The 17,834-nt window shown below is 43.5% G+C and overlaps 1 protein-coding gene across 3 annotated transcripts in view; it reads left to right on the top strand.

Moving 5' to 3' along the window:
• Positions 1 to 17,834, top strand: part of IFT140 (intraflagellar transport 140) — a 127,610-nt gene that overhangs the window by 56,342 nt on the left and 53,434 nt on the right. For all 3 annotated transcript variants that reach the window (XR_012221972.1, XM_073553605.1, XM_073553606.1), the window contains exons 14-15: positions 11,837 to 11,954; positions 14,566 to 14,684. Coding sequence is in view for 2 of the 3 variants with exons in the window: in XM_073553605.1 (XP_073409706.1) it covers positions 11,837 to 11,954; positions 14,566 to 14,684 (237 nt within the window). In the remaining variant the exon portion in view is untranslated. The remainder of the gene's footprint in view (positions 1 to 11,836; positions 11,955 to 14,565; positions 14,685 to 17,834) is intronic.

Genomic DNA, 17,834 nt, shown 5'->3' with positions numbered 1-17,834 from the left:
TGCTGCCCCTCCGGGTTCCAGCACCATCAGCTGGTCCTCGCTAGTTCCATTGGCTCTTGCAGCTTCTGCTACACATCCGGGTTCAAGCACCATCAGCTGGTCCTCGGCAGTGCCTTTGGCCTAGGTGCCTCCTTCTCGGTATCCGAGTTCCAGCAACGTCTGCTGGTCCTTGGTAGTGCTTTGTAGCACAGGTACCTCCTGCTTAGTAACCGTGTTCCAGCACCGTCAGCTGGTCCACGGTTGTGCCATTGGCTCTTGTTCCTTCTGCTGCCCCTCCTGGTTCCAGCACCGTCAGCTGGTCCTCGCTAGTTCCATTTGCTCTTGCAGCTTCTGCTACCCATCCGGGTTCCAGCACCGTCAGCTGGTTCCAGGTAGAGCCTTTGGCCTAGGTGCCTCCTTCTCGGTATCCGAGTTCCAGCAACGTCTGCTGGTCCTTGGTAGTGCTTTCTAGCACATGTACCTCCTGCTTAGTAACCGTGTTCCAGCACCGTCAGCTGGTCCACGGTTGTGCCATTGGTTCTTGTTCCTTCTGCTGCCCCTCCGGGTTCCAGCACCGTCAGCTGGTCCTCGCTAGTTCCATTTGCTCTTGCAGCTTCTGCTACCCATCCGGGTTCCAGCACCGTCAGCTGGTTCCAGGCAGAGCCTTTGGCCTAGGTGCCTCCTTCTCGGTATCTGTGTTCCAGCAACGTCTGCTGGTCCTTGGTAGTGCTTTCTAGCACAGGTACCTCCTGCTTAGTAACCGTGTTCCAGCACCGTCAGCTGGTCCACAGTTGTGCCATTGGCTCTTGTTCCTTCTGCTGCCCATCCGGGTTCCAGCACCGTCAGCTGGTCCTCGCTAGTTCCATTTGCTCTTGCAGCTTCTGCTACCCATCCGTGTTCCAGCACCGTCAGCTGGTTCCAGGCAGAGCCTTTGGCCTAGGTGCCTCCTCGGTATCCGAGTTCCAGCAACGTATGCTGGTCCTTGGTAGTGCTTTCTAGCACAGGTACCTCCTGCTTAGTAACCGTGTTCCCGCACCGTCAGCTGGTCCACGGTTGTGCCATTGGCTCTTGTTCCTTCTGCTGCCCCTCCGGGTTCCAGCACCGTCAGCTGGTCCTCGCTAGTTCCATTTGCTCTTGTTCCTTCTGCTAACCATCCGGGTTCCAGTACCGTCACCTGGTTCTCAGCAGTTCCTCAGCCTTCTTGTACCTTCTGCAAGTTCGAGCTTGTGGAAATGGTTTTTGGTTCTCACTCTGGATCTCTCTGACGACGACCCCGAAGACGACGACCCTGAAGACCACACCGAAGAAGACCAAAAAGATGACCCTGAAGAAGATGACCAAAAGAGGACAAAGAACATGAAGACAACCACCAAGATGCAGAACAACAAGAGACAGAAGACCAAGAAGCAGAAAAACCAAAAGCAGAAGAACATTAAGCATAAGACTAAAAATCAGAGCAAATGATATTATCTAAATTATAAGCAGAAGAAGACTAAGCAGTGTATGGGGGTGAGTCCGTTCCTCCTCGTGGTGCCCCTGGAAAATGCCTGCTGCTGAAGGCCAAACTGAACGCGGACAAATCCTGTTGTAAATTTTTTGTGACAAGCAGAACGGAAGGTGTAATCTTCAAACTTTTATAGATAACAACTACAGGAATGCCTGTCACAAATAAGAATATGATGAAGAAGAAGAAGAATAGGAAGAAGATGAAGAAGTAGAATATGAAGAAGAATAATAGTTGAATAAGAAGAATATGAAGAATGTAAAAAAAAAAGAATAATAGGAAGAAGGTGAAGACGAAGAAGATGAATAAGGTGAAGAAGAAGTTGATGAAAAAGATGCTGCTGCTGAGGATGATGAAGGAGAAAGTGTGGGAGAAGTAAAAAAGAAGGTGAAGAGCATGGAAGTAGTGAAACATACATATCTGACAAAATATATAAGAGGTTAGCATAGTCAATATCTTTGTAACTCCGAACGTCTTTAAAGTAAAAAAATAATTCCTGCTATTCCATTTGATTGGGCTAAACCTCTATGCCTTTAATGTCCCCTCCACCTCCCCCAATACATTCTACATTATTCTTAGTTGTTTTTCTTCATGTAGAATTAACCTACAAGGAAAGAAAGGTTTTTTTTTAATTCCGATATTTCTGTCCCATTGACTTGAATGGGACTTCCGGGATCGGAATCGGCGATACCCGATACTTTTTGGATATCGGCCGATCCAATCCGATCCGATATTTTTCAATATCGGGTGGTATCGCTCAACACTAGTTTCGACCTAATCCCAGGTCTTTCTCAAACCATACTGCAAGAGAAAGTGTAGAAAATAATTACAACACTGAGCCAGGTGAACAACATATCAAAAGAAACTGAAAACATAATTATATACAAAAAATAAGAAAAAAAGGTTAAAAGAGACCCAATATATACAACACATATTTGCGTATACAGAAAAAATGACAACATAGGGATCTATGAAATACCCAAGGAGATGCCCAGTTGGTCAGGGGGACAGAAACTAGAGGGTGTTACAGGCTATTGTCAAAAGTCCATATTTATATGACATTATGGTTCATAGATAATATAACCGGGGGGGTGGTGGAAGTAAGCGGCAAACACAAAAAGTATGGCAGGCATAGTATGTACTGACCTCAATAGAAGATTCAAGGTATAAAGCAGGGAGGTGCTGCTGTACTGACATGGTAGTGTGTGGGAGGCAGGAGTCTGCGGTGTTGTGAGTGAAGGCTCAACAAGCCCGGTTTATAAATGCTGAAAGTCATTGGGAGGAGGGGAGATGCAGAGCGCAGGCGTCAATACACCAGTGAGAGGCTGGAGCATCATAGTGCCAGTGTGAGGCTTGGGAAGCATGGGGAGGAGTGGCCAAGTAGGACATGCGCTATGTAGGGTCAGAGCAGGAGAGAGCCTGGGCGCCTACGTGGCTTGTAAATATAAACAAAGAGCGCAATGTCTCTGGGCGGCGCCTGCGCATTGGGGACATGAGTTGTGGAGGGTCAGAGGAGAAGCAGGGCGCCTGCGCAACTGTATCGTGTAGAGGTACATAGTGAGCGCGGTGGCTCAAGGTAGCGTCTGTGTAATGAGGGGGAGACATAGTAGATGAGAAAAGGGAGGATGGAAAGGAGAAGGAAATATGATAGGAATGGTGGAAGGGAGGGAAGGACTTTGGAAAGAAGGAGGAATGAAGAAAGAAATAAAGAGATAAAAAAAGATAAAAAAGAGAGATAAGATAAGGGATGGGAATGTACGGAAAGCTCCAATAGAGGAGAAAATGAGGAGAAGGGTGTAAAATAGTTATATCAGCAATAGAGAAAATGAACAATAAAGGATAAGAAGATAATAATAAAAAAATAATAAAAAAAGAAAAGAGAAAGAGAAAAAAAATTTACAGTGATAGTGGATGTAAGAGTTGGATAAAAATGGAAATTATTAGAATGAATAGGAAGAAATTATGGTAAAAAATGAAGATGAAAAATGAAGCAATAAGATTAAAAATAAAAAAATAAAATGAAATAAAAGACATGAAGAGTACGAAAATAAAAATAAATGAAAAAATAAAAAATTTAAAAAATAATTAAATAAAAAAATAGAAGGGGGAAAAAAAGAAAAAAAAGGATAAAATAAAAAATTTAATAAAAAAGTATAGAATATGTAAAAAAAATGGTGAAAAATAAAGAAAATTTTTTAATAATGAAATAATAGATTAACACAATAGAATATGTGAAAAAAATGGTAAAAAATAAAATAAAAATGAAATAAAAAGGATATAATAAAAATTAAAAATAAGAATGAAAATGAAAAAAATAAAAAAATAAGCGATACTCACCAAAGGGGGGGGGAGAAATTAGTGGATCTGAAAAATAAAGAATTTATGAGAGATGAAATGAAGGCCGCAAATCCACCACCCTAGGGGTCAGAAAAAATACGACAATTAATCAATGGTATAAATATACATGCTCATGGCAAAGTCAGTAAATGAAATTCCAAACAGCTTGTCATGGAAGTAAATCCAACTCACGATTGAGGCCCTTGGGGGCCAGAGTCTGCAACGTATAAATCCAAAAAGATTCCCTAGATTTAAGGAGCTCAATGTGATTGCCGCCTCTGCGTGGTCTGTCAACCTTCTCTATGACCTGGAACCTAAGCTGAGAGACTGAGTGGTTGACGTTAATGAAATGGTGTGGAATAGGGAGCCAGGTTTTGTTACACCGAATAGTCGATTTGTGACTGGCAATTCTATCATGCACGTGTTGGGTGGTTTCGCCTACATAGAGTAAGCCACAGGGGCACTTTATTAGGTATATTACATAGTTTGTGTCACATGTAAAAAAATCCTCCAACGCCGTAACGTTTGCCAGTATGAGGGTGTACAATGTGGCTCCCCTTGATTACATTGGAGCAACACGCGCAGCCTAGACAAGGGCAGGTGCCTTTGCGTTCAGTACCGAGAAAGGTTTGTCTAGGCAATCTTGTTAGGCTACCGATGTCAGCGCGAACCAACTCATCTTTAATGTTTTTTGGTCGCCGTTTGCACATAAGTGCTGGTGTTTTAAAGGCCTCAATATTAGACTTTGGTAAGATCGACCAATGTTTTTTGATGATATGATAAAGTTTGGGCCTAATGGGATGATGAATATGTACAAAGGTAACCCTTTCTCCTTGGGGCTGAGATGGTTGTGTGAGGCGGGGTTCCAAGGCTCGACCTGCTTCACATTCAAGGAGTTTAATGGGATACTGTCTTTCTCTGAATTTGTTGGACATTTCATTAAGACGGATAGGAGTAAGGACGGGGTCTGTAACAATCCTTGCCACTCGTGTAAACTGAGCGAGGCAAGCTTTTTTTAATGGAGGCAGGGTGACAGCTCGTATAGTGCAGAAGATTATTGGAGTCAGTCGGTTTGATATATAGGTCAGTGGAGAGAGAACCAGTATTGGTCTTAATTACCAAGGTATCCAGAAAAGAGATCTGGGTGAGATTCCAGTTCAGAGTGAATTGTAATTCAGGTCTAATAGTATTGAGGTGTTCCGTGAAAGAATGCAGATCATCAAGTGTACCTAACCATAGACAGAAAATATCGTCGATGTATCGTAGCCAACATTTACTGTATAACATGAAAAGTGTATTGTTGTAAACATGAGAGCATTCAAAGTCATTCGTGTAGGCATTAGCGTAGGCGGGTGCTACGTTAGCGCCCATTGCGGTCCCACGCCGCCGGAGGTAAAATTGGTCCCCAAATAGAAATAAGTTTTCTTTCAGAACGATAGAAAGAAGAGCAATGCATAGCTGGATGGAGTTATGAGAGAGATCAGAGAAGTCAAGAAGCGTTCTGGTAGCTTTAATCCCTAGATCATGGTCGATGGAAGTGTAAAGACTTTTGACGTCTAGTGTGACTAAAAGAAAATCGGGGGAAATATTGACAATTTGATTGATAAAAGTGAGAAAGTGACTAGTGTCTAAGACAAAGGACCTGGCAGTCTTGGTGAGAGGGGTCAGGATTTTTTCAAGAAAAATGGAAATTGGATACAGGACAGAATCTGTGGAAGCAACAATAGGGCGGCCAGAGGGTTTGTGCAAGGATTTGTGGATTTTAGATCATGTGTAAAAAACAGGGGTAACTGGGTTGGGGTTTTTTAGAAATGTGACGGTTTTGGAATCCACAGTTTTTAAAGTCAAATGCCTGTCTAAGACCTCGTCGATTAAAAGTTTAATGCGTGATGTCGGGTCACGTGGAATTTTTTGGTACGTGGTAGAATCGGAAAGTTGGCGGAAGATTTCTTCCATGTAATCAGAGTTATTTTGAATGACAATTGCCCCTCCCTTGTCGGCAAGTTTGATCACTATCGACGTATTATTTTTGAGTGAGTCTATGGCTTGTCTCTCTAAGGGGGTGATGTTATTATATGTGGGTAGTAGACCTTTCCGATGTCCCTCAAGGATACAGTGGGGAAAAAAAGTATTTAGTCAGTCAGCAATAGTGCAAGTTCCACCACTTAAAAAGATGAGAGGCGTCTGTAATTTACATCATAGGTAGACCTCAACTATGGGAGACAAACTGAGAAAAAAAAATCCAGAAAATCACATTGTCTGTTTTTTTTTTTTCATTTTATTTGCATATTATGGTGGAAAATAAGTATTTGGTCAGAAACAAAATTTCATTTCAATACTTTGTGATATATCCTTTGTTGGCAATGACAGAGGTCAAACGTTTTCTGTAAGTCTTCACAAGGTTGCCACACACTGTTGTTGGTATGTTGGCCCATTCCTCCATGCAGATCTCCTCTAGAGCAGTGATGTTTTTGGCTTTTCGCTTGGCAACACGGACTTTCAACTCCCTCCAAAGGTTTTCTATAGGGTTGAGATCTGGAGACTGGCTAGGCCACTCCAGGACCTTGAAATGCTTCTTACGAAGCCACTCCTTCGTTGCCCTGGCGGTGTGCTTTGGATCATTGTCATGTTGAAAGACCCAGCCACGTTTCATCTTCAATGCCCTTGCTGATGGAAGGAGGTTTGCACTCAAAATCTCACGATACATGGCCCCATTCATTCTTTCATGTACCCGGATCAGTCGTCCTGGCCCCTTTGCAGAGAAACAGCCCCAAAGCATGATGTTTCCACCACCATGCTGTACAGTAGGTATGGTGTTTGATGGATGCAACTCAGTATTCTTTTTCCTCCAAACACGACAAGTTGTGTTTCTACCAAACAGTTCCAGTTTGGTTTCATCAGACCATAGGACATTCTCCCAAAACTCCTCTGGATCATCCAAATGCTCTCTAGCAAACTTCAGACGGGCCCGGACATGTACAGGCTTAAGCAGTGGGACACGTCTGGCACTGCAGGATCTGAGTCCATGGTGGCGCAGTGTGTTACTTATGGTAGGCCTTGTTACATTGGTCCCAGCTCTCTGCAGTTCATTCACTAGGTCCCCCCGCGTGGTTCTGGGATTTTTGCTCACCGTTCTTGTGATCATTCAGACCCCACGGGGTGGGATTTTGCGTGGAGCACCAGATCGAGGGAGATTATCAGTGGTCTTGTATGTCTTCCATTTTCTAATTATTGCTCCCACAGTTGATTTCTTCACTCCAAGCTGGTTGGCTATTGCAGATTCAGTCTTCCCAGCCTGGTGCAGGGCTACAATTTTGTTTCTGGTGTCCTTTGACAGCTCTTTGGTCTTCACCATAGTGAAGTTTGGAGTCAGACTGTTTGAGGGTGTGCACAGGTGTCTTTTTATACTGATAACAAGTTTAAACAGGTGCCATTACTACAGGTAATGAGTGGAGGAAAGAGGAGACTCTTAAAGAAGAAGTTACAGGTCTGTGAGAGCCAGAAATCTTGATTGCTTGTTTCTGACCAAATACTTATTTTCCACCATAATATGCAAATAAAATGGAAAAAAAAACAGACAATGTGATTTTCTGGATTTTTTTTTCTCAGTTTGTCTCCCATAGTTGAGGTCTACCTATGATGTAAATTACAGACGCCTCTCATCTTTTTAAGTGGTGGAACTTGCACTATTGCTGACTGACTAAATACTTTTTTTCCCCACTGTATGATCTATGTCCTTTTGGACCAGATCAATAAAGGCTTCAGCTGCATGAAAGGTGTGAGGGGGAGAAAAATTACTCAAGTTACGTAAGCCGAGAGACGAGATTGACAGTTCAGGAATAGGGGTCTCCCCTGTTGGAGGGACCCTATTCGCTAGGTTAGATGAATCTAGTCCAAAATAAGTTTTCAGACGAATGTTCCGAAAAAAGTTCTGCAGGTCTTGAGACAGCTGGAATTTGTCCCAGAGAGGAGTTGGACAGAATGATAAGCCTTTATGAAGGACTGAGAGCTCTAGGGGGCTGAGGGTGTAAGATGAAATGTTGAAGACCGAGTTGGTGGTCTTACCTGTGATCTGGTTGTCATACGTTCCGCGGGGTTTGCGGTTTGCCCTCCGGGTCGGTCTCCTCCTGCAGTCCGATGGTTGTTGTATCTGGATGGATGACGCCTGGCTAAAAAATGGTGTTGAGACGAACTTCCAGTGGAGCTATCGCTGTCGTTGTGGTAAGAGCCTGTGCGTCTTTGATTGTAGTTCCCTCACCCGGAGCCCATAACGGAGGAGTCGTTCCATCTGTATACTCTGTTGTGGGTGTAGTCATAGAATCGTAGAGTTGGAAGGGACCTCCTGGGCCATCTGGTCCAACCCCCTGCTCAAAGCAGGATTCGCTAAATCATCCCAGTCAGATGTCTGTCCAGCCTCTGTTTGAAGACTTCCATTGAAGGAGAACTCACCACTTCTCGTGGCAGCTTGTTCCACTCATTGATCACTCTAACTGTCAAAAAGTTTTTTCTAATATCTAATCTGTGTCTCCTCCCATTCAGTTTCATCCCATTGCTTCTAGTCTTTCCTTGTGCAAATGAGAATAAAGTTGATCCTTCTACAATGTGACAGCCCTTTAGATATTTGTAGACAGCTATTAAGTCTCCTCTCAGTCTTCTCTTTTGCAAACTAAACATTCCCAAATCCTGCAACCTTTCCTCATAAGACAGGGTTTGCAGACCGGTCACCATTCTGGTCGCTCTTTTCTGAACTTGCTCCAGTTTGTTGATGTCTTTTTTAAAATGTGGTGCCCAAAACTGGGCACAATATTCCAGATGAGGTCTGACCAAAGAGGAGTAAAGGGAAATAATGGCTTCACGTGATCTAGACTGTATGCTTCTGTTAATACATCCTAGAATTGCATTTGCCTTTTTTGCTGCTGCATCACACTGTTGACTCATATTCAGTCTGTGATCTATTAGTATACCCAAGTCTTTTTCACATGTGCTGTTGCTTAGCCCTATTCCTCCCATTCTGTATATGCTTTTTTCATTTTTATTGCCCAGATGTAGTACTTTGCATTTTTCTCTGTTAAAAACCATTCTGTTAGTTGCTGCCCACTTCTCCAGTTTATTTATATCTTTTTGAATCCTCTCTCTCTCTCTTCTCTAATATTAGCTATCCCTACTAGCTTTGTGTTATCAGCAAATTTAATCAGTTTACCCTCAATTCCTTCATCTAAATCGTTCATAAAGATGTTGAACAATACAGTGTCCCTTTGAAATTTGGCTCTCTTCTTGTCCTGTAGGTTTTTACATTGTTCGTCAAGGGACTTATCGGTTTTGGTTTTGAGGTTTTGCCAATTAGTATTGGAAAGAGTAGAACTGAGTTGTTCCTCTATTGATGTAACTTTCTTGGTCGTCTCGGTGATACAGTTGTGGCCAAAAGTATTGACACCCCTGCAATTCTGTCAGATAATACTCAGTTTCTTCCTGAAAATGATTGCAAACACAAATTCTTTGGTATTATTATCTTCATTTAATTTGTCTTAAATGAAAAAACACAAAAGAGAATGAAGCAAAAAGCAAAACATTGATCATTTCACACAAAACTCCAAAAATAGGCCAGACAAAAGTATTGGCACCCTCAGCCTAATACTTGGTTGCACAACCTTTAGCCAAAATAACTGCGACCAACCGCTTCCGGTAACCATCAATGAGTTTCTTGCAATGCTCTGCTGGAATTTTAGACCATTCTTCTTTGGCAAACTGCTCCAGGTCCCTGATATTTGAAGGGTGCCTTCTCCAAACTGCCATTTTAGATCTCTCCACAGGTGTTCTATGGGATTCAGGTCTGGACTCTTTGCTGGCCACCTTAGAAGTCTCCAGTGCTTTCTCTCAAACCATTTTCTAGTGCTTTTTGAAGTGTGTTTTGGGTCATTGTCCTGCTGGAAGACCCATGACCTCTGAGGGAGACCCAGCTTTCTCACACTGGGCCCTAAATTATGCTGCAAAATTTGTTGGTAGTCTTCAGACTTCATAATGCCATGCACATGGTCAAGCAGTCCAGTGCCAGAGGCAGCAAAGCAACCCCAAAACATCAGGGAACCTCCGCCATGTTTGACTGTAGGGACCGTGCTCTTTTCTTTGACTGCCTCTTTTTTTCTCCTGTAAACTCTATGTTGATGCCTTTGCCCAAAAAGCTCTACTTTTGTCTCATCTGACCAGAGAACATTCTTCCAAAACGTTTTAGGCTTTTTCAGGTAAGTTTTGGCAAACTCCAGCCTGGCTTTTTTATGTCTCGGGGTAAGAAGTGAGGTCTTCCTGGGTCTCCTACCATACAGTCCCTTTTCATTCAGACGCCGACGGATAGTACGGGTTGACACTGTTGTACCCTCGGACTGCAGGGCAGCTTGAACTTGTTTGGATGTTAGTCGAGGTTCTTTATCCAACATCCGCACAATCTTGCGTTGAAATCTCTTGTCAATTTTTCTTTTCCGTCCACATCTAGGGAGGTTAGCCACAGTGCCATTGGCTTTAAACTTCTTGATGACACTGCGCACGGTAGACACAGGAACATTCAGGTCTTTGGAGATGGACTTGTAGCCTTGAGATTGCTTATGCTTCCCCACAATTTGGTTTCTCAAGTCCTCAGACAGTTCTTTGGTCTTCTTTCTTTTCTCCATGCTCAATGTGGTACACACAAGGACACAGGACAGAGGTTGAGTCAACTTTAATCCATGTCATCTGGCTGCAAGTGTGATTTAGTTATTGCCAACACCTGTTAGGTGCCACAGGTAAGTTACAGGTGCTGTTAATTACACAAATTAGAGATGTATCACATGATTTTTCGAACAGTGCCAATACTTTTGTCCACCCTCTTTTTTATGTTTGGTGTGGAATTATATCCAATTTGGCTTTAGGACAATTCTTTTTGTGTTTTTTCATTTAAGACAAATTAAATGAAGATAATAATACCAAAGAATTTGTGTTTGCAATCATTTTCAGGAAGAAACTGAGTATTATCTGACAGAATTGCAGGGGTGTCAATACTTTTGGCCACAAATGTAGCTGTATAAAGAAAATCTATTGTTAACAGAATGATATCAAGTGAACAGTTATTGAGTATCTGCTGGAATCTCTCACAAAATTCAGGTTTGTCTGAAAACAAGGTAGGTCGCAGGTGGCTCCGCAGGCCTCGTGGGATTCTCTCTAGTTTGTGGTACTCCGCCAGAGTAGTAGCATGTAGATCATGGGCCAATAGTCGTTGTCGTTCCCTCTCGTAGTCTCTAGAGCGAGTTTCTTGAGCAGGGGTCTCTAAAAGATCCCCTGAAGAGGTAACTTGGCAAAGGATCCGTGTGGTTGTCGTGTCGTCATAAGCAAAGGTATTGCGAGACATTTAGGGAGCAGGTGCAAGCGTCAACAAATAGCCAAGTAGAAGAAAAAAGACGCGCACTCTTGCTATAAAGAGAGGTGCTGACTGAGCGTGGATAGACCACAGGCAATAGTAAATAAATGGACAGTCGCACTCAAACACTGAATTATTCTTGCAAAAGAGTCATTGAAGAAATTTTTATGATTTTTAATTCATATAGTAGTGAAAACACCGCAAACAAAAGAAATATTCCAGATGTGAGTATTATATGGTTATGTTTCGACCTAATCCCAGGTCTTTCTCAAACCATACTGCAAGAGAAAGTGTAGAAAATAATTACAACACTGAGCCAGGTGACCAAAATATCAAAAGAAACTGAAAACATAATTATATACAAAAAATAAGAAAAAAGGTTAAAAGAGACCCAATATATACAACACATATTCGCATATACAGAAAAAATGACAACATAGGGATCTATGAAATAACTCCACAAATACACAGTCGCTCATCTAGGAGAATGGGCAGCAGCTGGCACACCGTGAATGCCTTTATTAATAACTCCCCCCGCAGACGTACCCTAGTAACATGTTCTCTTCATCACGTCCTCATCCTCGCATTGCTGCACTGTGATTGTACTGACATTTTATTTTGTGTATCTGAAGGGAGGCCAAAGCCCACAGCAATTGTAAGAACCTCTTGGAGCTGGTGCCAGGGCTGGGTGACATCATGTCCATCAGGTGCAACGCCAACGGCAGTAAAGTCAGCATCCTCGCCAACAGGGTAAGGTGGATTTGGACATCAATTACATGTCAAAAATAAAATCTAGGCCTTAGATACAGTCTGGTGGTACATTACCCGCAAGGGTCCGTGACCAGCAAGTCACAGGGAGTTCAACTGATTCCGACTTTTTGCAACTTTCTGGTCGCGGAGTGGCATACAGCAACCGGTGCCCTTGACACCCCTATGTGTTATCCTGGCATTAATTAGCATTAAATGGGTTTTCCATCATTAGAAAATCATGGCCGCTTTCTTCTAAAATAGCACCACCTTCTGTCTACATGTTGTCTGTGGTATTACAGCTCAGCTCTACTCGAGTGAGCGGCGCTGAGCTACAGTACCCCCACAGCGTGTAGACTCAGGGTGGTGCTGCTTTTGGAAGGAAACAGTCACATGTGTCTAATCCTTGACAGCTTTTTTTTTGTTTAAGAAAATGACCCCTATTAAACAGGTTTTTAAGTATTTTCATTTTTTTTGTATATATCTATTTTTTAAAAATTTTCATATCATAATGTATATTTAAAAAATAAAACATCTTGCAATTTTCACACCGGCCTGTAGGCCTAAGGATAGACTCATACTTCCTGCTGGGCACATGGACATTAGCGGCAGTAAACTGACTCACAACTTCCCTATCTTTTGTATAGAGGCCTTGTGAGCTTATAGCTGAGCATGTTCCTACAAGGGCAAAGGTCATTGTAAGGGGAGAGGGAGGAGGTGAGCTGTGAATTCACCTATTGTGGGTGGTGGATCCTGTGTTATCTACTGTATATAGAAGTGTTATCAGTCATTGTGCAGGATTAGGAGGAGGTGAGCTGTGACATCACCTATTGTGGGTGATGGATCCTGTTATCTACTGTATATAGAGGTGTTATCATTCATTGTACAGGATTAGGAGGAAGAGGTGAGCTGTGACATCACCTATTGTGGCTGATGGATCCTGTTATCTACTGTATATAGAGGTGTTTCAGCCATTGTGCAGAAGGAGGAGGTGAGCTGTGCCTTCACCTATTGTGGGTGGTGGATCCTGTTATTTACTGTATATAGAGGTGTTATCAGTCATTCTACAGGAGGAGGAGGAGGTGAGCTGTGACATCACCTATTATAAATGGTGCATTCTGTGTTAACACCTCTAAATACAGTAGATCATAGTGATTTCATACGATAATGTAGGTAATGGTAGCATGTTCACACAGGTAAATGAATTATCTAAAAATCATATTCTTCTCTGTAGGAACATGCAGCATCTACTATAGAGCTGCACAGTTCACAGGGCCGTATAGCAAAATTTAGTAGTGTTGCCTTGGAAGGAAATCTAAAAAAAAGATTGCATCCGGGTTCTGAAGGGTTACAGCAGTTCTATGCAGAAATAATCAGATAAAGCTAAAACAAACATAGTTTATTAGGAAAACTGTTTAGTAGCACTTTCAGTGACCACTAGATGGCGCACAATGCAATGTGATGCAGCCAGTCTTGACATATTCTATTAACCCCTCGCCTTCGCAGCCAATTTTCATTTTTACGTTTTGCATTTTTCTCTATTCTTCCAAGAACCACACTATTTTATTTCCCATCGTCCTTGCCATGAAAAGACTTGTTCTATGCAGGAACAGTTGTAGTTTTAAGTAACTTCATTTATTTTAACATATACTGTACTGAAAAATGGGGGGAAAAAAATTCAAGTGGGATGAAATGGTGAAAAAAAGCAAATCCGTCATCGTTTTTTTTTTATGTTCTTGGTCTGTGTCAACATTTTCCAAGACCTGCAACATTTTTACTTTTTTGTCGATGGATCTGTGTGAGGGCTTATTTTTTTGCATAGCGAGCTGTCAGGTTTATTGATACCAATTTGAGGTGCCTACAAAAGTTTTGATTTTTTTTACTGCCCTTTTTATGGCAGTGTGGAGACCAAAACGAAAACCTAAATTTTTTGCAGTTTGATTTTTTTTTCTCTCATTAGAGAAAAAAATAGACTTTGATAGACTTAGTTCTATCAAACAGTGAGCCTTACCACAACAATTAGAATATCTAGTTTGGCTTTTATTCTGTTTGCAGACACGTGTTTTGGGGTGCTTGCCTCTCCTCAGTGCAAAACAAGAGATCTGATTTGTCTATTTCCCGGAGAAGCATTGGCATGACACTCTCCACAAGAAGAGACGTTTACCCCTTAAACCACTGTAAGATGCCTCTCATGCAGCTAAATCGGATCTCTTGCTTTGCCTTTAGAAGGGTCAAACACCCTGAAACACGTGTCTGCAAATAGAGCATCTGGTTTGGCTTTTATCCTACTTTATGGGGTCGATAATGACTTGTAGGATTGCTACTTCCAGTAGGTGACACTAGAGTTCTCTTCCTCTCTGAAGAGACAATTTGCATATTTAATTTACCAGAGGAGCACTGCAAGGCTTATAAGTCTCCTTACACTGGCATGTCAGGCATCTCAATCTCATCAATTTGAAAGGCATAAAAAAAGAGTCCGTAGTGCGGCTTGTAGAATACGATGTGTGGAGCATCACTGAAAATGGGTTCTCCGTAAATATCCCTCATTTATATCTTAGTGGAATGAAAACTTTTCCTCTCATCTCATTTAACCCTGTAATTACTCTTTCACCAGGCTGACGGTCACCTAGACTCCAAAATGTACTTCTACGATGTTGACCTGGATACCATGTCATTCTTCGACTTCTGGAATGGCCAAGCCGATCAGCAAGATACTTCATCCAATATGGAGACGTAAGAAATGCTGGGAGAGATACTCTGGGCCGGTCCTGCTGTACGTAGTGTCAGATTTCCTTTATGCGGCCGTAGCAATAATCACACATTAGGTTTTTGGTGCAGCTTATTGTGCAGTTTCTTAATTGCCACATACATGCCTGGACTCGTGTACAATCCACCGGTATCATGCACTTGTTCTATGTATCTGCCTGGACTCGTGTACGATCCGCAAATATCATGCACTTGTTCTATATACCTACCTGGACTTGTGTGCGATCCGCAGGTATCATGCACGTGTTCTATATATCTGCCTGGACTCGTGTACAATCCACAGGTATCATGCACTTGTTCTATATACCTGCCTGGACTCGTGTAAGATCCGTAGGTATCATGCACTTGTTATATGTATCTGCCTGGACTCGTGTACGATCCGCAAATATCATGCACTTGTTCTATATACCTGTCTGGACTCGTGTACAATCCACAAGTTTCATGCACTTGTTCTATATACACGGTGGGCCATTTATATGGATACACCTAATTAAAATGGGAGTGGTTGGTGATATCAACTTCCTGTTTGTGGCACATTAGTATATGGGAGGGGCAAAACTTTTCAAGATGGGTGGTGACCATGGTGGCCATTTTGAAGTCGGCCCACCCAGGTGTATCCATATAAATGGCCCACCAGGTGTATCCAAAAAGATAGCCCACCCTGTATTTGCCTGAACTCATGTACAATCCACAGGTATCCTGCCTACACTGGCGTACAGTCCTCAGGTATCATGCACTTGTTTTATATACCTGCCTGGACTCTTGTACGATACAGACATCCAAACTTCAGTATATGAAATCTGCTATAAATCAGACTCTCAAGGTCAAGGAAGAGGAGTCTTTTCCCCCAGAGCATTCAATCTCATTCAAAAAAGGTGAAACCCCCTCCTCATGAGTTTTCCAATCACAAGGAGTTTGATTGGATATTCTCCAAGGAATGGAAGCACCTGGAAAAACGCTTCCATTGTAGAAAGCACTTGGAGATTTTTATATCCTTTCGTGCCCACGGGCCCAACCTACTTAACATATAGGCCGAGTCCCTGGTTGGTGACCTCTCTCCCCCTACTCGTTTCCCGTCTGTCTGCCATCACCATCGTCTCACTCACTGATGTGTCCTCCCTCAATGATCTTACCAATGGGCACATCGAAGCCCTAACCGAATCAGTGTTTGAGGCTCTGGGAGCATGCTCTGCCCCTCCTTTGCTTCCATGCAAGTAGCCAAGTCGGTCTCTGCCTGGGCACAACTCCTTCAACAGAGCATCCTATCAGGAGCCTCATCCGACGAGCTTATTGATCTCACGGACCAGATTGCTCATGCTGGAAAGCACTTCTTCCACTCTTGCTGCCAGCAACATTGTAGCCATCCTCAGAATCCTCTGGCTTAAGGCTTGGAATGCGGACGCGGCATCTAAGAAGTCTCTCACCAGCCTTCATTTCCAGGAGTTTTGTCTCTCCGTAACTAAGCTGAATCAACTCATCTCTGACCCACCGGCAGTAAGAGCACTTCTTCCCAAGCCAAAGCCCAAGCATCCCCCCTCCAAAAGACGCCCTCTCCATTTCCGCTCTTTTTGGCAATTTTCGTCTCCTGGAACCTCCTCCTGATGAGACCCGTCCCCAGCCCGACGGGAAACAAAAAGACCTTCCTTTAAGCCGATTCCCCTGATGGCATCCACGGGGCCATCAAACCAAGTAGTGAAGGTCCAGGTCTAACAGATTTTCTTCCACATGACTGGTCGGCCCCCACTCAGGAATCCTCTCAGGGTGGGTGGGCCATCTTCTCTTCTGGGAAGTGTGGCTCTCCATAGTCAATGACGCCTGGGTCAGGGAGATGGTATCTACAAGTTCCAAAATACAATTTTCTTCTGTCCTCTGTCAGCGTTTCTTCGAATTCTGTCCCCCCAAAGGTCCTGTCCCAGGTTCCCAGATTCTGTCAGACCATCTCTTCCCTCCTGCGGGTTTGTGTCATCGTACTCGTCCCTACTCAGGAGCGCTTTTCAGGTTTTATGGTTCTAAAGAAGGATGGCTCTGTCCACTCGATCCTGGTCCTCAAGCTTTTAAACCGGCGGGTTCGCCTCTGTCACTTCAGAATGGAGTCCCTCCGTTCAGTGATTGACTCTATGGAAGCCGAGGAATTTCTCTGCTCGATGGACAATCAAGACCCCTAACTCCACATTCCAATTTTGTGCCGCTTATCACAGATTTCTCCATTTTACAGTCCAGCGTTCCCATTACCAGTTCACAGCTCTTCCCTTCAGCCTAGCCTCAGCGTCCAGAATGTTCATGAAGGTCAAGACAGCCGTCATTCTTGTTCTACACCCCAAAGTGATAGTAGTCAGTCCATATCTTGGCGCGCTCCTGATAAAGGCCCCTTCATATCTTGATTGTTGCGAGAGCCTTCAGATCACTCTCAACACACTTGGATGCCTAGGCTGGCTAGTCAACACAGCAAAGTCGTCTATGATCCTGGTCCAATGTCTAGTCTTCCTGGGCATGCTATTCAACACAGCAGGTGACAGGGTCTATCTTCCAGAAGAAAAGATCTCAGCACTTCTCTCTGGAATTCACTCTCTCAAGCATCCTTCGCCCTTCTCCCTTCGGCTCTGTATGAATGTGCCCAGCAAGATTGTTGTGGTAATGTAATCCGTCCCCTTTGCACAGTTCCACACTCGCCCCCTCCTGCTAGCCCTCCTGTCAGCTTGGGAAAAGAGGATCTCCTTCCTAGACCGTCTCATTCTTCTACCTCCTCTAGTGAGACAGTCACTGACCTGGTGGAGTCTTCCTTCTTCCATCTGGCAAAGGACATCATTCCTCCCTTACTACTGGCAGATTATTACAACACTAGATTATGGCCCGATGCTATCGCATCGGGAGGATGCGATAGCATCACACCTCTTGCCATGTTAACCCTCAACACACACACTCCTCAACACACACTCCTCTCACCTTTCACCATCTCCACTCACTCTTTCACTCCACATACGACCCCTTCTCTCACTCCGTCTCTCATACTCACGCCGTCATCGCCGCTGCTCCACGATCCCCGACATCTTCTTCCGCCGGCGCCATCCTGGATCCAGACGTTGTCCACGCCGGCGACATGTTCTTGCGGCGACGCCA

The sequence above is a fragment of the Dendrobates tinctorius genome, unplaced genomic scaffold (genome assembly GCF_039654945.1).
Source record: "Dendrobates tinctorius isolate UK_male_01 unplaced genomic scaffold, ASM3965494v1 ptg000202l, whole genome shotgun sequence".
In the NCBI taxonomy this organism is placed as follows: domain Eukaryota; kingdom Metazoa; phylum Chordata; class Amphibia; order Anura; family Dendrobatidae; genus Dendrobates; species Dendrobates tinctorius.
This window is presented reverse-complemented; position numbering and strand designations above follow the sequence as displayed.